This window comes from Botryllus schlosseri, chromosome 6 (assembly GCF_051294905.1).
Source record: "Botryllus schlosseri isolate E-star chromosome 6, Bs_hap1, whole genome shotgun sequence".
In the NCBI taxonomy this organism is placed as follows: domain Eukaryota; kingdom Metazoa; phylum Chordata; class Ascidiacea; order Stolidobranchia; family Styelidae; genus Botryllus; species Botryllus schlosseri.
In genome coordinates this window covers 1,794,028-1,816,307 of record NC_137241.1, presented here as the reverse complement: position 1 = coordinate 1,816,307, position 22,280 = coordinate 1,794,028, and the positions used below count along the sequence as shown (strand labels likewise).

At 39.9% G+C, this 22,280-nt stretch overlaps 1 protein-coding gene and 1 long non-coding RNA gene across 2 annotated transcripts in view; one reads left to right on the top strand and one right to left on the bottom strand.

The window, feature by feature from the left end:
- LOC145440140 (uncharacterized) overlaps window positions 1–22,280 on the top strand; it is a 122,383-nt gene that overhangs the window by 99,430 nt on the left and 673 nt on the right. The gene's annotated exons all lie outside the window — the stretch shown is intronic.
- On the bottom strand, window positions 100–21,933 carry LOC145440135 (WD repeat-containing protein 26-like). Its single transcript, XM_080317724.1, has 14 exons — window positions 21,635–21,933; window positions 20,616–20,755; window positions 17,450–17,606; window positions 16,485–16,621; window positions 15,080–15,177; window positions 14,575–14,728; window positions 11,877–12,015; window positions 10,688–10,828; window positions 10,163–10,282; window positions 8,461–8,606; window positions 7,456–7,534; window positions 2,047–2,176; window positions 1,249–1,431; window positions 100–463 (listed from the first exon to the last, which is right to left on the bottom strand). Exons 1-14 carry the CDS (start codon window positions 21,707–21,709, stop codon window positions 438–440), a joined length of 1,725 nt encoding a protein of 574 aa, XP_080173850.1. The 5' UTR covers window positions 21,710–21,933; the 3' UTR covers window positions 100–437.

The following is a 22,280-nucleotide window of genomic DNA, read 5'->3' as shown; positions in this document are numbered from 1 at the left end:
GTTCATTCATTTCTAGACGTATCTGCAGGAAAGTTATAAAGTCTCTCTCCATTCTAAACAACGCGACGTCAATATAGCTCTGCACTCCCATGCAAACTGTACCGAGCAAGTCCGAGCCTGAAAATTCGGCTCTTTTATTAATTGACAAATCAAAAAAAGGCATTACTAAAGAGTGTTAGCAACTGAGGAATGATCAGGTACTAGTACAAGTAGTGGTACGGTCTCCGTAGACATGCGAGGTTCACTCAATCCAGCTCCCACCAATCCGCAAAAAATCAATGTCCAACAATCAACATTAATCTTATATACCATATACGTTCTCACTTTACTAATCCTATATATGCTCAAATGTCTATCTTGGCTTCGTAACGTGCGTTGTACGAAAGCAGTCTGCGTGCGGTGTGGCACCAATCATGAGCAGTCTTGTGATGACGTAGTCAATCCTCATCCGATGCATCAGGATCTGTGAAGAAAATGATCTTGTCAGGATGAGCGGTTATATATATGGGGCTGCAGAGAATACAATATCTCATTGATTTGATTCAATTCATCACAGTGGTATGAACGACCTTCTATGCGGCCACAAAGAATCTAATGCCAAGTTTACATCACGTTAAAGATAATTTGGTATTTTTCGATGACACCTTTCTGTCATTGCACCTTGCGACAACGTGGGTCGACCACGACGTCACAGCTATGCCGTTTCCACTAACGTGCAGTTAACGTGCATAGTTTTGTACTGCAAGTTTCATATACTGCGATACGACCAACCAAGGTTTTAAGGCTTCCGCAGTTGAACATAGTCACAAAACTACAATTCTTGCGCAAAATAACCCAGGACTCCAGTATTAGAGCAATTTTGGAACCTGCAACCATGATCCACGGACACAGGGGCTATTTCGGCCAATTGACACGATAAGTCCACTCACAAAAGCGATACAAACCAATCCCAAAACTACTTCTAATTTACAAATTTTGAGAATAAATTAGAAGCAGAAGGAGTAGTGTGAAAACAAAACCACTGGTGACTTTTTTTGGGGGTAGAGAGCTTTTTAACACCGTAAAGCCAGGTTACTTTGGATAATTTTAGACAATTTCGTATATCTTGGAAATGGTAGAGTGAAGAAGTAAGATATACTATTCCTTATCTGCACTTTCATCATTAGTTGATTGATTGAGTGACCAAATGTAAGCGTGCCAGTAAAAGGTGGAAGTACTTCGTCACATACTGTCTCATGTTATGATTACCTGATTCGACATTGTCGTCGTCGTCGGGCGGCCCCCATATCCTGACGGTGCAGTCATCCGACACGCTGGCCAGCATGTTGTGATAGACCGGATTCCACGAGACGCACGTAACAGTCTTGGTATGCCCGCTTAACGTTTGGACAGGCTTCGGCTTGTTACGCAGCCAGATGTGCACGTTGTGATCTGTGAGAGTGAAAACATCAATTTTCCATCTGCCAAAACCGGGTTTCTTCTCGGCTTGATTCCGACAACGAACGATACAATCCTAATTGGAAATCATTGATGCGGGCAATACGAAGAAGGCAGCTAAAATTATTGGACTATGGACATAAAAATAGCATGAATCCATGTTGCACGTGGATAACATTTTGCGAAGTCAACTGATACTGGGACTGAGCAAAATTGAGTACCTGTGTGTTTCTATCCTGAATAACTATGTACCTTTATGCGACCATAAAGAATATAATGCCAGTTCCACATCACTTAGAAGGTGATTTCATATTCTTTGACCATACCCATTTTATTGCACTTAGTGACAGTGCTGTGAATTGATCACTGCCGTACAGATATCCAATTTTCACAAACGTGGTCGTACTACAAGTTGCGAATGCTGCAATACGACCGATCAAGGTTTAAAGCCTTTCACAGTGGAAAATAGCATTGAAACTATAATTATCGTTGATAAAACGAGGACCGTGTGACTTGAGAATCACTTGGATCGATTGAAAAATGATAGTAAAAAGTGGAAACCTTGCAAGTTCCATGACGACACAGGGAGATAAAACCGTAGCGACTTACCATCGCTGCCGCATGCAATAAATTCCTCCGAGGCACCTCCGCAGGTGGAGAAAATCGTATAAAAACCTTGAAATACACCGTGATACTTCTGTACCAACACGCGGTCCTCAATGTCCCACAGATGCAGGCCCTGAAACAGGCAACTAGTGTAAGGAAAGAAAGACATCACCTAAATCAGTGGTTCCCAACCATGGTCCGTGAACGTATTTTTCTGCATGATGGTTGTAGCAGAATCAGGGTTGTAACCAGGTCGCGAGGCACAAGTCAATCTCACTTTTTTAGTTTTGGCTCGAGTCAAGTCGAGTCATTTTTAATTCACCACACACACAGAGTCAAGTCCAAGTCATGGTAATTATGACTCGAGTCCGACTCATTGCTTTGACTGCTCAGTTTCGAGTTAAAGTCTTGCTAAACCCACTTTTAGTTCTACTTCCTAATATTTTGTTAACTAATTACTTTTTGCTATTTTCAGTTTGTCAAGTAGAAGTAGTTTAATGAAATATATTTTCTGCTTTTTCGAATTAGTATTAGTATTTTTCTTTCAATTACGAGTATTATACGTTGAGTTTTATTTGGAGTTTCAGTTCCTTTGTCTGGAGAACATACATGTTCAAGTATAAAAGCAAGTGTAGTAATGCCTTCTATTTTCCGAAAATAAAGCTCTACACGATCTGCCATAATTTTAATCAACGTATACTAATCACGCAATGTGTTAAGCCGTATCCGACACAACTTCTCCGTATTGCTCTTTGACTGAACTAGAGGCCTTATGATGGGGTAGGGCGCCATGCCATGTTTCTCTAAAACCGGGTGTTCGAGGAAACAAAGGATTAGTATCGCATTTCCATATCAATACTATCATTTACATCCCATGATGTGGACGACTGCTTATTCTGTCAAAAATTGACACCCCCTGGGATGCATGAATATGAATCAAGCTCTCTACACCTTCAGCATAGCGATATTTGCAGCTTTTGACAGTCCATGCGAACGAATTACGATCGTTTTCACAACTACTTACTTGAGTAGATTAAAAGCCAGCCAATTCTACTTCAAGTAGTTTTGGGTTGCTTATGAAAGAAGTACTTATACTCATACTTGAGTAGACTTTTCGTCGCTACTTCTACTTTTACTTGAGTAGCTTTCTTGACTACTTTGACTACCTCAGGGATAAGATACAATATTTTTTGTGTCTACACAATGGATTCGGGTGACAATCAGCACTAAACATGACAATAAAAATCAATGTTCTGTGGGTTTTGTAGTTTTTATATTGTGCTGCGATGATTACTTTTCACACATCAGAATGTCAGATACATTTATCTTTTATGATATTTTTCCCAACCTTGATCGACTTTTATTTGTCAGATCATACTGTCCATGATTATTGACCAAAAAAGGAACGTCTACTGTGCACAAAAAGTGCTGGAATGGCGTGCAACAACAGTCCTCATTTTGGGGCCAGTGAAAAAACGGAGATGGACCTTTAGGGTGCATGAAGTCAACCAAGGCATCGTTGTTTGGCTCATCCAACTCTATGTCCATGCCAATGTACCAGTTTTTGTCATAAACCGAGCATAAAAATTGGTTTTGAATAATTTCACTTTGACATATGTGATCTTGGTTTTCAGAGTGTTCATTCAACTCAACTTCCAACATATACTGATCGTCTTGGCTGACACGTTTTTCTCCTAGCTTTGTTGAAGACGATGGCCTAAAATGATGAAAGGCTTTTGATAGGTTTTTTGTGGACTTAAATACATCACAGCAGGTCTTATATGATACAGAATATTGGCCAAGAAATTTATACTTGTGAAGCCAGCAAATTGTACCAGTAGTTAAAAGATCAGTACTAGTATTGATGTTGCATTCTGCTCAAACCCTCATTCTCAGAAGCTCCCGTTCGTCATCATTTAGGTCATCCAGTGAAGTTAATTTTTGGCTTTGGGAATGTAACAACTTTTTGCCACAACCACTTTACAAAACAGAACCTATACTACAGATATAATACTTAATCCAATGCAACCTGTCATGAAAGGAAATTTTTTTAAAAAACTGAACAATTTTTCAAGGAATTTTTTAGAAATTTTTCAAATGTTACGACCAATCCCCACTAATATTATGCTTGACTTCAATAGTCCTTTACAAGAGCTTTCCAAAGATACCACCTGGTCAGCAGGAGATATCTGTAATTGAAAATGACATTACGCACGAGGGATTTTTGAAGGCGTGAAAAAAAATCAGGGGGTCATAGGTCAAACTATGCAACCACAGTTGTCAAACAAGGGGTAGTATTAGTAGGCGTATTAACCCGATCGAAACGGCACACTCATTAATGATTACTGAGCGTATTTTCACGAACACGCTTTACTTAATCCAAAATTTCCTGGGTTGTTCTGGTCGTAGACAATTACAACTATAACAGATGGATAGCTATTATCAATACGCATACGTCGAGCCATAAATAACATCTTATACTATCGAATAGCCTGTTCAAAATGCAGATTGAATACATAAAAACGTTTTGCGCAAAATACAATTCGCCACGACGTTCGCGTGAATGTGCGCGCGTGAGATAAACCAGCGCCCGTGACCTAAATCAGCGCATCTCCGAGACATCAAATTCATTTGCAGATCTTTTCTCCTAACATGTGCTGGTTATGCCCATTGCCCATCTATTGGAATACTTATAATCAAAAATTAGTCGCACAGAAGATTCTTCGAACTGGAAGTAAAATTATGTTACGAAATAACATGCGCGGGTTTTAGCAATGTATTTTCTGTTGCTGTTGAAGATTACGCATATTGAATATTTTTGCTATTCATACTAATACACCAATACTGCCATGATGTTCTTCAGCGAGCTACAAGATCTCCGCTATTGATATGACAGCAAATTTATGTCCGTAAATGGCTTCACTTCTGGTGGAAATGTTTCACGTATTTCCCGTAGTAGCGAATAAAAAGAAATGCACCGGCACATCAATGCTCCGGTCGCGATTCTGGTATTGAAAGGTGTGTTCGTGTCTGCTCGAGATTTCCGTCCACAACGCGCAGGTCATTTATGAAAATTTGACGACCAGCAAAGCCAGGCATCAAATCCCGGTTCCATCTAATCAAAGCACTTTCTTGATTCAAAGTATTTTATTCGTCCATGATTCACGAGAGAGGCAAGAAAATCCGGCGTAACTCTGTCAAAGCAGTTGACCTATTATCATTGCAGTGTGGGCAACGAATATAATTGCAATAACTTCAGTTGCCAATGCTATAATGGTTTCTTACGTTTTTCCATGTGTTGGTGCTAGATGTGCTGGTTTGTTATTATTTCGATTTGCTATTGCATTACACACGTGGTGCATTATTTCATGATATATTGCGCCATGCAATAAATTCTTTTACAAAAATATGGTTGAATGTCGATTTTCAATTTAGCGGATCGAGGTATGTAGAGTCTGCGGTCACGAACGCACTTCGAAACTGATTGCTGCGATGCGCGTGTTGTACAACAGCAATGTTAGTTTCAACACATGGCACTAACTCGTACAAAGGATAGACAAGCGATTACATATACCGACGTTGTGAAATGAATCATTTGAACGTCCGCGATACTATGTTATTACCCAAACAATAACACGCGGTAATATATTTGCTGTTGTGATTAGCGCAGATTCGCTGTTGCAGATTACGCATATCGATTGCTGCTTTTTATACTAATACAGCATTACCAGCATGATAATGTGCAACGAGCTACAAGATCTCCAACGCGCAATCGATATGACAGCAAAGTTATGTCCGTAAATGGCTTCACTTCTGGTGAAAATGTTTCAGATCTGGCCCATGGTAGAGAACAAAAGCAAAATATGGCTGAATGTCCAATGTCCATTGTCAAATTAGCGAATAAAATAGGTGTGTAGAGTCAGCGGTCGAGTTGTGCACTTCGAAGCTGATTGCTGCGGTGCGCATGTCGTGAACACTGGGTTTTCAAAATGCCTATTTGTTCAATAGACAGCCCTTGTCTCAAAGCGATTGTGTACATCACGATTATCGATAAAAGGCTTGCATAATATGACCTAATCTTTTTTCAAATGCCCAGTAAAATATCAGTGAAACACTGTATTTTATATTGCAGGTATGACTACCTGTCAATCCAACCACTATATATTCAGTGCTAGTTGTTATACAAGAGCAAGGTGTGTTTCGACAAAGCACTATCTAGTACTTAGTAACTCGTACAAAGCTAATATATACACCGGCGCGGTGAAATGAATCATTGAACGTCGTCGATACTAGAATAACTCACGGCGCGTGTATGTGCGCCGAATGCGAGACGCCTGGCATCAATCGTGCTATATCCAACTGTAGCCATCGCTATATCAGCGGTCGTTACTCTCGATTGTATTATCGTAAGAACCTCACTCAGGTCATTTTAGAATCCTGATATCCTTGCGAAATCAGTCAGGCGATGATTCTATCCCGAGCAGGTCTTTGTATGACGTAGTCGCAAATTCAAAAATCAAATTCTCTTTTATTTTCTAAAAGTTGAGAACACTTCTTGGTATAGGGGCATCACCTGTTTCTCTCTCGCTTTGAGAGTAGCTCAGTTGGTTAGGCGGCTGTTTCACGATTACAGCGATATATTGGGTGTCGGTTCAACTCCCGTGGTTCGGATTTTATGAACATTTTACTAAATGCATTGAAATTTGGACTTGAGGCCGGCCGTTTCGATCGGGTTAAGTAGGATGTCAATGACAAATGTGAAAGTATCACCCACAACAACCCTGATTTGACCCAAATATAACAAATTTAAAATACATGCATAAATTTTTGACGTATTTTCCGCTTGAGCGAACACAAAAATAGCAATTTTTGAACGGTCATATCTTCTGTTCTGTTTGACCGATTTTGATAAAATTTACTTTTCTCAAATCAGAAAATAAAGTGCTGTAAGCATACCAATTTTCATGAAATTCCGAGATAGTTGCTACAATGGCCAGGAACAACCGACATGGATTGACGCACAATTCTTCAACGTTATGATGAAATGTCTCTCTTAGCTGTCGTAGTATTAAGTCATATGACTTGGTTCGAGTCATGCACAATGACTCGAGTACAAGTCAAGTCAATACAAAAATTGACCCGAGTCGAGGCATTTTGTGCATTTGAAATAATGACTAGAGTCAAGTCGAGTCACCACAAAATCGAGACTTGAGTCGGACCCTTGTGCAAGCCAAAACTAGCAAAGTCCTGTTTAACACTTCCAACTTGATTGTGATTATTCGGTATCGTTTTAAACTTGGGTTAATTTTGATTTTCGAAGGTTAACCAGTCCGTAGCATTTCTTTGGAACTTATACCGGTCCGCTCGGTCAACAAGGTTGAGAACCACTGACCTAAAAAGCCAGCCACAAACCTGCTGTGAAACGTTTAGCAAAGCGCACTTTCCATCTCTAGTTACAGAAAACGACACGATTGGGTTGTCTTCGCGGAAACTGAAAAAGAATATACAAGTGTTTCTTAACCTTGCAAGTGCCCGTATCCATGAAGCTTTCATGAAATTTTACAGGCATACCTGCATACACTAAAACACTACTTTTTGTTGCTGTTCAATGTCAATGATCAAGTTGTAATGAGCATCATAGTACAAAACCAACCCTTTCTTGCAAACTTGTACAAACTACCCATTTAATTAGTCGACGGTTAACCAACAAACGGTTTTTCGAGTAGTTCTAGTTCCAGTTGCGGATTTTGAAAAGCGATTAGGTCTAGTTCTAGTTGCCGATATTTAAAGTGAGTAGTTCAAGTTGTAAATTTGATAAAAAATATTAGGTGCCGAACAATTAGAATACAAGTGTTGCGGTTTCGTGTGAATCTGTTGTGCGAGGTTTCTGCAGCCGTTGCCAGCTCAGAGTCCTCATTACCAACAGTGGCGTAGCCAGATAGTGGATTTACGCGATCGAAACCACGCCCGTTTTGAACTCTAAGTCCTTTGTTTTTGAAAAGTCGAATGCGTGTCTGATATTTCCGATGGAATATAAATTAATATGTTGCATCACATAATTAATTCAAGTTCAGTACGATTCTTAACCTTCAATGGCTTGGGAAGTAATTTTTATGGAGTCAGAAAAACTACCGCATTACACATCTAACTAAACATTACTATGTATTACTTGTGCGTCTGGGACACCAAGGAAAATTTGGTAGAGTTCACAGCCTTTCACAGTGGGAAATAGTACCGAAACTATAATTTTATATATCAACTCTTTGTGTTGAGGAGCGTACAATTTCGAAGAGATTATCTCTCATTACTCAACCCGAATTATTAGAATCATTAGTCAATTCAGATTCAATTACTCGAATGATTGTGCCTGTCCTAGTCGCGACCCTCGAATAGACTCAGTTTGATACAAAAACTTACCACTCGTCATCGGTCATTTCATCGAAATTGTAGGATCGGATCCTGTGTTGCGTGTCCGCGGCCAGAACGGTCTTGTTATCGGGCAGGCAAGCCAGGCATTGGACGCGTACCCCCTCCCACGAGTCAATTACAGCCCCGTCAAGGTCCTGCGCAAAGAAACCGTCACTTGTTATGAGAACGTAACTGCATTACAGTCCTTGGCATCAATATCCTTATTCACAAACCAGAAGTTCAAAACATATCGCTCTATAGCAGAGCGGCAGACTAACTAATTCGACTAACTAGTGGAGTGAAACACTGGTAATCCAATTCTAATCTAAGGTGTGTGTGATGTTTCATGCTCTCAATATCCTTCTAATCTCATTCGTGGTTTTCCTGATAATGCTACAATAGAGCTATATTGCGTGAAACGAGCCCTATTCGATGTGTACAGTAGGGGTGTTTAAAAATCACTTTCTTCTCCTGTAGCAACTGGCTGGTATTGAACCAAATTTGGTGTGTAGGCTTGAATTAGGTAACCTAACAATTTTATCAAGTAGCCAGCACAATTTGAGAAAAAAGACATTTTTGAACACCCCTAGTGTACAGTCATTCGCCATTCCCATGCTTATGACAATTAACTATGCTTTGATATGAAATGGACTTGATTTTTTTTTGGAATTTCCAAGTTTTCGCTAATTCCGTAATTCTAATTCTAATCGAATTCGGAAAAACTGAAAATTTTCTAGTTTACAGGGCGGCCAAAACGAGACTATCAGCCTTTCATTGTGACCCCCCATGATCGCCCACAATCTCGGTGAGGGGTTCGGCCCTGATGAGTGTCAGTGGAAAAGCTTTCATTTGGGTGTCTTGGAGTCGACTTTTAGCAAAAACCGCCAACCAATATGAGCCTACAGGTGTTTGTGTAGGCCTACCATCCAATAGCACATTGAGCTCAAGCGATCTCTTTGCCCCAATTATTCGTAACTCCATGCCGGTGAAGTCATAATTTGTGATACGATTGTTGTTTACAATGTTCTTTCCAATCCTCTACTAGTTGCTGGCGATTACCCCTGACGAGTGTCAGCCGGAAATATTTCGGTTCATTTCAATACGAATCAGGGTTTTCTTGACTCGACTCCAGTCCGACTCGAGTTGCGATTTTCTGACGACTCAACTTGACTCGAGTCATTTCATCAGAATAGGGAAACGACTCGACTTGGACTCGAGTCATTGCGCATGACTCGAACAAAGTCATATGACTCAAGACTCAGACAGCCAAGACCAACATTTCCTTGTAATTTCGAAGAATAGTAAAGTAACTACACTATTGGGATTTCGTCTGTTGGTACTGGTACTTGAAAATGCAACCAGACACTGCTAAAAGTGAGGAAAATTAGTATTACATAAATGCGAACCATTTGATATCTCCAAACAGAGTTATAACAAGTGGGTTTACCAAGACTTTAACTGGAAACTGAGCAGTCAACACAATGACTCGGACTCGACACTCTGCTCACTGACTTGACTCAAGTCAAAACTATAAAGTGAGATTGACTCGTGACTCGGAGCCTTGTGACTTGGTTACAACCCTGATACGAATATACTATTCAATTGATCGGAATACATTCGTCAATACAAACATTGCAGTTTTGCACCTCCAATAGTCTAACTTAGATTATCATGTAACAACGGAGTCAATGGCAAGAAAAAATGAGCTTACACATTGGTAAAACTGCCCCTTCGTGCCACCAGTAACGAACCGCTCACCGTCCGGCATCCACTGACAACAACTCAAACTGTCGTCGCTCGAATGACTTCGTTTCGTTTTCAGCTCACCGGTCTGCGAAAAAATTATATTCCTTGGGGTGGCCACGTCACGTCTACAATGCTCTTTTCAACATGGATAGGCTACTAGTTGCTGACGATTACCCCTGACAAGTGTCAGCCAAAAATAGTCGGGATTATTTCAATGTGAACACACTGCCGTATTTAATTACTGAAACGAAGATGTTGTTACACTACTTTCACTTCTATATTTTGTTCTTCTACACAAGTTTTTGACAAAAAACCATAACCTTTTTACCTGTGGGCTTTTGAAACGTGCACAGTAGATTTTACAAACGTTGACATCGCTTTTTAGGCCAAATTATCATATTAACCCTTATTGGGGTATCACTGTAGGAGAGTAGTTAGTATCAAGCAGTAGAGAAGCAAGATAACAAAACTTTTCAATCCGAAATCTGACCAGGGCATTCCAAATCCAAAAATCGCAAGATTCTTCGCTGCCGCAAGCTAGAATATGAGAGTCGTCGGGGCTCCAGGATAAGAAGGCGACCCCGTACGTGTGACCGTTGAGCGTCTTGAAATGCTTGACCTGATGGGTTACCTGCATCGATAAATCAAGGTTTTAGAAATCAGAATCAGGTCCATAGGCTCACGCTCCAGACTTTTACAAACTGCTGAATTTTCAAAATCATCGACTAGAAATACAAATAGAACCACTCACTTTTCTAAACTCACACCTAGAACTAAAACCAACTCCCTTTAAAAACCACAATGAGCTAAAACACATACAACCAGGTTCAATTCAGAAGTAACTCATTCATTTTCATTTTATCGGAATCGGAGCGACTCTGAGCTGGCACTGGCTGTAAGAACATCACACAACAGAACACCGGTATCACGATTCACACCCAACGTTGACAACCTTATTTGTAATTTTCTAAGCTACGGAAATCATGAGGCAGTTTCGCTTTTGAATTCCTGAAGTTTTTTTTCCTAATTTGTACCAAAGGGATTGAAACCTCACCACAGATTCCCCCTTTTCTACAGTGATACACATAATCACTATTCCATAACAACTTCAAGATGAGCTGCTGGATAGAAATGATGAGGGTGGACTTGATATGTTCCATACAAAATCTGTTCATCAATTTTGATGCCAAATAGGTCACGATCATACCCAAAGCTGCAGTGGGAAGCGTTCCACGTTATTGTTCTATTTGCCTCCAACTATTTTTGTAGACATGGATTTTCTGGACAGCAACACATATTTTAAGAAATGCAGCTGCAGAATTCGCTTTGATTTTATAAAATTCGCCATAATTTCTATTTCTACATATAGCATGATGTTATTTTCACAAAGTCAAACTGGTGCCGTTTATCACTTGCCTACAGTTAATATTTGAACAAGACAGATGATGGTTGCATGATAATCGAGCTAAATTTGAATTTTAACTTATAGGGGGGGGGGACTGCCCAAAAGGCGTCGGTGAAGGTTGAGAACCACAGTTCTAGTTGTAGTTGCAAGTTTTGAAAAGCGAGTAGTTCTAGCTCTTCGAAACCTACTTGATAATAACCCAGAGAATTGTTGATGGACCGTGCTTATGAAACACAAACGGCAGCAAATGTAGTCTTGCAGATGGAACACTTACGGGGTCAACATCCCATAGGATAATTGTGGAGTCTTTTGAGCCGGTCGCAAGCTTTTTTCCATCGTTCGAAAACTTGCAGAACCAGACCTCGTCACAGTGGTCACTCAATACTTGCTTGACTTGAGTGGGAATATTTTTTCTGACAAATCACACATGATTAGCAGAAAAATACACTGGGAGACAGGGCACAAGAATTTCCAACGCGAATGGAGTATTAATTGTAAGTCGGGCTTGTCAAAATCAAGTAGGCCTATCACTCATAACGGTCAAACATGTAGCCTACCTTTTATGCGACCACAAAGAACATAACGCCGGTTACACATCACATTAAAGATATTTGCTGTTTTTTCGACCACACCGTACCTACTTCATTGCACTTTGTGACAAACATGTCATTTTCACTAATGTAAGTAGCTTTGTAGGCCTACTACACGTTTGTATGCTGCGATACGACCGACCAAGGTTCCACATTGGCAGCTAGTATTGAAACAATAATTCTCGTTTCGGTTGAGTCAATTTGTACATCGACTCAACTTGCACTTTTGAGCATGACTCGACCCAGTCGTAAGACTCGATACATTCTATATAAGTTATCAGTATTCAAATATTCAATTGAAAAATACGACTAGAAACGGTCTTTTATCTGTTTGAATGAAAATATTTTCTACATTGGAAAAATGAGCAGATCTCAAAGCCAAGGCTTTCGATATCACCGAGGAGTTTCACAGAAGTAGGTTGAACCTGACTTGAACTCCATACTTAACAGTATATTTTACATCTTGGATTTGACTCGAGTCAAAACTATCAAAGTCAAATGAACTTGTGACTTGGGAACTTTGCGACTTGGTTACAACCCTGATAACAGGCATTTATTCCTTTGTGGTCACACAAAAGGTACATAGGTTTATTTCGAACTTTCTTCCAAGTCTGAGGAAAACTTACAGTTACAATGTCACAACGAGAGCTACTGAAATACTAGACTTGAAGGCTAATACTCAATTCGGAATAGAATCACTGATCCGTTACTGCCTACAGTGCCTAGCCGTCTAGGCCTTATCAGTATCACAACTTGGGCCCAAAAAAACCTAGATTTCAAAAGATATTCCCTCTTTGACAAAATCTGGAAACGTATATCAATGGTGCTGACAGAAACGATTCAGTTTTATGGGTATTGTCATTTCACATTAACAAATTCATTCCATGTCAAAATCTTGAGCATCAAAATATTTTCGAGACCAAACTAGTTTCCCACGTTATATTTTAATTGCCAGCAACACACCCCATAACAAAAAGTAATCCATTCAGAGAATATCACATTCACCGCATTCACAGCTCCGTTTACAACCAAAAACCGAAGTTATAGTGCCCTGATTGCTAGCGGCATATGCATATTCTTTACTGCAATCCGTGATATCAAGCGTTCGTAGTAATAATAATGTGACTAATGGTAATGGCTCAGCCAGCCCGCGTATCAGTCACCATTGGTGATGATGTCATAGCCTGCAAAAGCTTCTATAATAACTAATTTATAATACTAACACTAAGGTATAGGCGAATGGTCCTAAACATTTCAATATTATTCAACTACCAATTCAAATCTTATAGCCTACTGCTAAATATACCCGGTCATAAAATGATTAGTATCGTATGTGTTAAAATAACACATAAAATGATCCACTGTAGAACTGTGTCTATTTCCTTCCCACGAAAACCTAGTTCCAGGATTTCAATAAAAATTATTGAAATTGATATGCTTAGCCTATTATAAATTACAGTCATGTATCAAGCGTGAAAACATCTGCTGTATTTGTAATGCTACAAATTTAATGTCATCCTACAATTTTCTGTGAACGAAATAAACGTCTTGGGAATACTACTGTGGCCTCTTGTTACCATTATTCATCGGCTTGTGTTGCTCATTGCTGGAGTAATAATTATCACCAGCTGACAGATGCTATTTCGACAAAGGATTAACAACTAACGGAATGTAATCGGAATGTAATCGAGTGTCCTGGAGATAGTCATAATACTAACAAGCAGGTCTAAGGAAGGTTTTAGCTCCATACGGAATCCAACCTGATAACGGAACAGTCTGCCAATTACAACTAGCAATACACAAACACGACTCCCATATGGATCGTTTCAAAGTAGGAATAGAATAACTGGAACTGGAATAAAACGAGAAAATCATAACATGGACGATAATGCCAACCTCCCATTATTAGGAATGCTGAGCAAAATAATTCCAGTACTCATATTATTATTAATTCTGATTCTTCAAGTGGAGAGGTGAAATGATACCCTCCTTGCCACTAAGATTTAATTCATCAATGAAAAGTAAACTGTTGACAGTATTTTCCTCTGTGGAAACCGTAAAACCTTGATTGGCAGCATCCTAGCATACGATACATGTAGTGCAACGCTACACACGTTATTAAAAACTATAATTAGACCATCTATGTAAAGTTGTGATCAAATCAAAGCATTGTCACAAGTTGAAATGAAATGGGCATGGTTTAAAAATACCCAACCATCTTTCATGCGATGTAAAACCAGCATATTCTTTGTGGCAGCAAATATAGGTACGTATTTGAACTTGCCACGATGCTACGACGCCGTAATGAGTGACACTCAATTTTTCCAAACCTTAATTCTTACTGGCGGCAGTGCGATTTTAATATCAATTGTATAAGGTTACCTGGAACAAATATGGTCTGTCAAGAGTGACATGTCATCTCTCGCTGATATCTTGGCGTTGTGGTAAGCGCACTTTGTCTGCTGTAGCTCGACCGCTTGCGACAGAAGACTTTGTAGACGGTGAGGAGGTAACATAATATCTTCAGGCAGGTACGCTGTTCGAACAATATTCTATCCATAACACAGGTGAACCCAGTGTCAACACCAGACTGGACATTCAAGATGCGCAGTTAAGACTAGAACTACAACCTTTTCAAAAATCCACAACTAACTAATAGTGACAGTACGAATTACTGAACTGTAAATGAGCTAAGAAATATTGGAGACAGCATCAGCATTTCAAAAGGATAGGGTTTCCAGTTTCCACCACAAACCCACACCTGGCAATGTGGCTATTAGTAGTGATGAGTCTGAGCTAGCAAAGGCTGCAAGAACATAACACAGAAGTAGAAGTAATGTGATGCCCTACTAGCCTACTACCAACACATGCACAGCAGACGAAATACCTCTCAACTTTTCCATCAGCCTCTCCCTCGACTTCCGGCCTTTGCCCTCCCACTTCGCGCATTTCCGCAGTTCCGCCTTGTCTCGCAGCATTAGAAATCTAAATCGACAACAGGCGCGTCAGCAGACTTGCAGGAACCACCGATTTAGTTGACTGCTGTTTTTTTGATGAATACGGGTAGTTCTAGTTGTGCATTTTAAAAAGTGGAGAAATTCTAGTTCCAAATGCAGATTTTGAAGAGTGACGAAGCCTAGTTCTAGTTGCAGATTTTGAAAAGCGAATAGCTCTAGTTCTAATTGAAGATTTTTGAAAAGCGAGTTGCTCTAGTTCTAGGCCTACTTGGGAGTTTTGAAAAGTTGAGTAGTTCTAGTTCTGGTTGCAGATTTTGAAAAGTGACTTAAGCCTCGTTCTAGTGGCAGATTTTAAAAAGTAACTTGAGCCTAGTTCTAGTTGCAGATTTTGAAAGGTGACTTAAGCCTAGTTCTAGTTTTAGTGGCATTTCGAAAAGTGAGTAGCTTACTATTAGTTCTAGTTCAGGGGTGGCCAGCCTTTTAAGCCAAAGGGCCACATTTGATTGACGGACTATTGCGCGGGCCACTAGCCGCGCCAAGCGCGAAAATTTTTCGAAGTTCATAGGTTAATATTACTGTAACTTGACTATAATGCTGGCCTGCTGTATATCGTTGGGCTCAGTTTGCAAGGTATGGACTATTCGGCGCCTGGACATATCGGTATCGAAAGCTTCGACCAACATGCGTCAATCATTTTGTGCCTAGGTTTCATATAGTCGTCGGTCTTTCTGCGAGCGCAAACGCAAGGTCGCAAATCTTGAACGACACTTTGTCTCGTAATCGCGAACATGGTTAGACTCAATCTCTTACATTAGTCGTTCTTTCATTTTCACAAAGGGGTAACAATATTAAAAGCAAGAAATTGAGTGACAACATGTTGCGAGAAGCGTGTAGAAGATTTTACTTTTTATAAATTTATCGTAAATTATTCTCCTTTATTGTAGTGTACGAAGATCTACCAAAATGTGACTGGCTCATGGATCTGCCAATGCGTCGGAACTGATATTTTAGTCATCACATCTCAAGTGTTGCGACAAGACTAATCAAACTTTTGTTTGGCCTTACAAGTTCACAATCTGTGCAATCCATTTTGATAATATTAATAATAATGGAAATTACCTTGCGGGCCACACAAAACTTTCTCGCGGGCCACGGGTTGGCCAGCGCTGTTCTAGTTGCTGTATTTGAAAGTGAGTAGTTCCAGTTTTAGTGGTAGATTTCGAAAAGTCAGTACTTTTAGTTCTAGTTTCGCATTTTCAAAATCCAGCAATACGGACAAGTCTGCCTGTTAGCAATAAACGCGAGAATCGCGTTCTGCGAAGCACCGTCACGTACCCGGCAAGCTCGTGGACCCTCCCCACAAATTTGCGCAACGGAGTGATCTCGGTGCGGAGGCAATGCAACGCTTCCAGCAGCCTGCCGTCTTCGATCAGCTCGAGGTATTTTTGTTCTAATATATAAAATCTCATTCTCTGAAAGGAAGGTATTTGAAATTCAGTCAATTTGAAACGGATAAGACGGATGGCACTGACACTGCTAATCGCTAATGGAAAAACTCACATTACGGTACCACACCGTAAACCAGTGATGGAAAATGATAGCTACACATTGTTTCCGGATTAGAATACAATTAGAATTAGCCTAGACTGAATTCACAAAAACTCAAAAATTGGAACTAAATTCCTAATGGGAACGGAATGCAACATAAGTCAAGTTCAACTTTCTAACGAGAGAATAGAAATTCAAAAAATTAGAATACAATCAGATCACCAGAATTTTGCTCAACTTAGGCACCTACAATTATCTAGTAGTCGAATCTACTTCTCGGTACCGTATTAAAAGACTCTAGAAGTAACATTCTGGAAGCGCAAAGACGGCCTACTTTAACCTGAATTCTTTGGAACAAATACTTTTGAATGAAATGGAGCAGCATGTGAGATTTGAAGCAGTGTTGAAGCAGTCAAAATCATTGTTTTCCGTTCATATTCACATTGCATACATCGCACACTGAAATCAGATCTGAAGCATGGATATTTAACCCGTATCCAAAATAAGCTGTGAATCACATTATTTTTCAATTCAGGGCATCATAATAGCCAGACAAAATGCATACAAACATACAGCTTGAATGCAAAATTTGATATATATTACAATCATGTAGTTGCCGAACATGCCTTACGGTATTGATTTTATGTCAGGCCATAATGATTTACAAATGTACTAACGTCAATTGTTTGAAAAAGATCGTCGTTATAAATGATTGGCGGTGTATGCGCCGTGTTGCGTGCGACGAAACGTACCTGTAAATGCTTTTGATGATTAAGAAGCGGTTTCAATTCCGAGAGCGTGGCTTCGATTTTAGCCCAGTTCCCCTCGATGACCTGACGACGAAACAACGGAGCGGCTTGGTGCTCCTGACAACATCCCGATTCGGCCATCAAGGCTTCCGCAGATTTTCTATATCAAAGCACAATCAGAAACCTCAAGAGCTGGAGCAAGTTCGGAAATCATACAGATGTGGAAATCTGTAGCAATACAAAATTACACAGGAGATCGAAGCGCTAGGCCTAATTGGTGTGTGATCCTACATAAGTTTACACGTCCTGTTAAACATGACTCAAATTGCAATGAGGGCTCTAGGCCTAGCCTACATCAAATTAAAGATACCGGTATGTTATTTTTTCCGCAGCAAAAATATATATCATCGCACTTTGTGACAAAGTTGTGGGTTGGTAATGACTTCACAGGCATGTCATTTCCACTAACGTGTGTAGTTTTGTAGGTCTACTAAATGCTTTGTATGAGTGATGCCACCAATTAAGGTTTCAAGGCTTTCACATGAGAAAATAGTATCTTAAGTATAATTCCGGTCGATAAGTAACTGTTAGTGTCATGGAGCATATAATTTCAGTACTGGAAAACATCATATCTGACCACTCTACTCGAATGATCAGAATAATCTATATTCAAATTTGAGTACTCGCTCCATTGTGTTCTCCTTGTTCTAAGTTTGAAAATTATTTTCACAGAACCTTTCAACTTCACTACAAATGGATTTATGCATCAGTATAAATAGGTACAAAAGCTGTTAAGCTATGATTTCATGGCCAGTGGCTGTGACTAGTTCACTGTTAAAGCCATACAAATCTTGTGCAATGACCCGTGAATGAATCAAAGAGTTATTAAATGACAAGTTACTTTGACATGCTACATTGCATAGTAGCCTAGATCAGTGCTCTTCAACCGGGGTTGTCGTACACCCTAGGGTGTACCAGAATTTGCAAAGGGTGCACCACTCGGATGGGGTGTACAGGGGTGTACCAGATCCGAATTACAATGAGCCGATGGCTAGCTATCACAAAGGCAGGTTTATGGGCCAGTACAGGTTGACGCACAGGTTAATGAGCAATATGGTACTATAGAGACTGTAGTACATCCTCTATAATGGTATGATGTTATCTCAAGTGTAATACTGTACACCGCTTGATTGTGATGTCATAAGCAAATATTTCTCCTATTCATTTAGCCGTCGGCAATAGACCAATGGTTCCGTTTGGTGTTGGAAAGTATGCAGTTAACAAACATGTGTTCAGCTAGTCATTTGTCTTTTAGTGATTTTTGAGGGAACCGCCGCGATAGCTCAGACTTCTTGAATCGGTACTTCCTACCCGACGTTAATAGATACCGCAATGCACATAAATGAAGTGACGTAGCCAGCCTGGGTCGAAACAGCTTCCATGTTGAAATCGAAACCCTTTTGTTTTAAAATGCCGATTTTATGTCCAATATTTCGCCATACATTTGCAATTTAGTATTTTGTTATTAGTGATGCAAATTAGCGAAAAATAGACTGTGTATAGCGGCATACGATCTGAGGTTACTGACATCTCTTGCAGCCCAAGTGCTACTATCGACTGTGTGTGGTGTGGGGCAGGTCTGATACGTAGTAGGCTGGTGCGCCTGCTTTCATCGCTGATCTGAATTACCGCTTCTGCAGCAGTAACTTTACCTACTCTCTCCCCAATAGCCCACTGTTACATTTAGGTTGATTATCATTCGTAATGTCATGCTGCTTTTGGGCTGACACGAAATAAATTCCAATTTGCGTGGCGGGCGGCTTAACTGGCTGCGAATAGACTCTGTGACCAATACTATTTTATTCAAATCCAAATTTTTTGACGGCAATAACTCCGCTTCTACTGGTTGGAATTGAACCAAATTTGAAGAACATCTTTTTCATTGACAACCTAATACTTTCATGGGTGAACAGAAAAATTTCAAATTTTCCGGTATTTATTTTATATAATAAATAGAAACTTTCTTCTTCCGTAGCAATGAGACTACCGGTTGGAATTGAACCAAATTTGGTGAGTAGGCTTAAGTTAGGTAACCTAACAATGTTATCAAGTAGCCAGTACGATTTGAGAAAAAAAGTCACTTTTGAAGACCCCTAATGAACAGGGGTGTACGAGTTTTGAGCAAACGTTAAAAGGGTGTACCACGTCGAAAAAGGTTGAAGAGCACTGGCCTAGATTCCATAATAATGTCCTGTGAGACTTGGATAACAGACGCCCAATGACGTCATTCGGGATTGGAGCAACTGGCTCCTAACAAGTCATTGGAGTAAGTGAAAACAGATTCATAAATATAGACATTTATTTAGCTCTGACAAAAAATACACCAAATCCGGTTATACATTTCAGGAATACAAAAATCCTCTCAACACCCTATTACCTACCCAACATCACTGATTGTCTATCTGTAGACAGATGATTTGCTCTGATGCTGAACTATTTCAGGAAAATAAGGTCATCAACAGCTCACACATCCTGTAGTGAAACTCGACTATAGTGATATGGAAGGTAGTACATGGTGCAGTATGGAAAAATGCAACAACAACCCAACACTAGAGCTGGACAAAAAATCCAGTGTGCTGAATAATTCGATCCTGAACTGAGGATTATCAGGCCTAGAGTCTAATCCAGTATTCAAATTCCACTCCTTATGCCATCAAAACAGTATGAATAATTGTGCAACTATGCACCTTTTATATGACCACAAAGAAAATACTCCCAGTTTCACACCAAATGAAAGCCAACTTAATATTTTTTGACCAATACCTACTTCATTGCACTTTGTGACAATGCTGTAAGCGGATCAGGACGTCACAAATATGTCATTATGCACTAACGTGTGTAGCTTTTTAGTACATGTTTCGTATACTACGATACCACCTATCGAGGTTTCAAGGCTCCCACAGTGGAAAAGACTAGGCTACCGAGGCTATAGTTTTCAATGATAAATGAATTCTTAGTGGCAAGAAGTGTACAATTATAGTACTCGAAAAAATCACATCCGACTACTCAACTCGAACCGTTTGAGCTATTACTTGATTTGATTCAGACACAAAGCCTGGTAACATTGTGCCCAACCTAACCCAACACTCAAAATACGAATTCGACTTACTCCAACCCGATTTCTCGAAGGTGTTGTCCAATGAGACGGACAATTTCTTCATCACGCTTTGTCAGTTTCAGTTTGAGAGCAACTTGCGTGGAGTTTCCATTTGACAAAACTGCCTGCTTCGCAGATGCTATTACACCTTCCTGAAAGTATCACAGAGACTGTTATGTTAAATACCAATGCCTACTAATAAGGCTACATCAGCCCCTTTATTGTCCAGTGGCATATGCGCTCATGGTATGCATATGCACAGATCGTGTCTTTGTACATCACGAGTATATGTGTATAGGCTATGCCGCAAAAACATCAAGAACAAAATATACAACGTACTATTCCTGTAGTAGGCCTACTATATGTACACTGTACAGACTCTTTGAGAGCCTACATAACTATAGCCTAGTATACTATTGAATAATACATTGATGTTGAAATAAGCCCGGAAAATTTCGGCTGACACTCGTTAGGGGCATGCCTTATTGTCAGCAACTAGTATATATCAACAGTTGTATCACTGATTATGACTTCACATGCATGAAATTTTCGAATAATAGGCCTACATATAGACAGAGACAGGTGAAAATTCGGTACCGCTGTCAATACGTCTTACTTGAAGCTATGCTCCCTCACTGATTCCTTTTCAGTAATATCAAGAATGAACTACAATAAATTACTGTAATACCTGTGAACTATATCGATAAAATTTAAATCACTATTTAAATCTTGTTGGACATCTCACCCACTAGCTACATCAATCATTCCATAGCTTCCATTGATGGCCAGGGTTGATTCTCCTTAGTAACATTATTTATTATTAGAGCCTAAGAATGGATAGATGCAAATCTCCTTAAACGCTAGAAACATTATTATGTCACTTTAAATGAAATCGCTTATTGATCACATGACAATATTGGTTACCGCTGAAGGTTAGGGTTATCGGGCTTTTATTAATAGCAATTGATACTCGACTTTGTGCCGAAGTCTTTCTCTAAACAGCCAACTAACTACCGTATCTCAAAACCCACCTTGAGACGTGTGGAATCGCCGTTAAGGTGAGTCGAACTTTCTCCATTTACAGCAACTGGACTATGAGACTGCATGAGTGGCGATGATCTTGTAGTAGGACTTTGATAAGGCGAAAAGCGCTGCCGTTTGACAGGTGGCGGAGAGAGCCCACCTTCTCTTTCCGATGATGTCGATGCCAGTATTCCGCTTACTTTTGCATTCCTCCAAGGTTACCACCGTAAATATACAACGGTAACCGACAGGAAAAATACAACTCTATCAAAACTTATAGAATATATAGCCTACCTGAATGGCATGATAATGGATGCATTGGATGGTTGACCATGAACTGATTGATCTCAACTCGTGGTGACATCAGTCTAGGGCAGTGATTCCCAACCGCGGCCCCCAGCTAGCCTTCTTGCGGCCCCCACAAAAATATTGGGAAATCGATTTATGAAAAAAATATATATTTATAAAATACTCTTTCTTGGCTTGGAGTCTGGAGTTTTCAATTAGGATTGCAGGAAAGTTGTGAGTACACTGCTAAGATTACGTCACTGCTGTTTCAATGCAATGTGCCATAACTTTCCAGTTGAACTGGCAGTACCTATAGATATAGGATTGACAGGACCGTAACTGCCGCACCCCAAGCCCCCCAATTGG

Bases quoted from the DNA above. Each gene is read 5' to 3' on its own strand.
- LOC145440135 (XM_080317724.1), bottom strand. From the start codon at position 21,709: ATGCAGTCTCATAGTCCAGTTGCTGTAAATGGAGAAAGTTCGACTCAC. The intron at 16,622-17,449 runs GTACGTTTCGTC...CCTTCCTTTCAG, and splicing joins ATCATCAAAAGCATTTACAG to AGAATGAGATTTTATATATT. The intron at 10,283-10,687 runs GTCAGATTTCGG...ATTTTTTCGCAG, and splicing joins TTTGGATTTGGAATGCCCTG to ACCGGTGAGCTGAAAACGAA.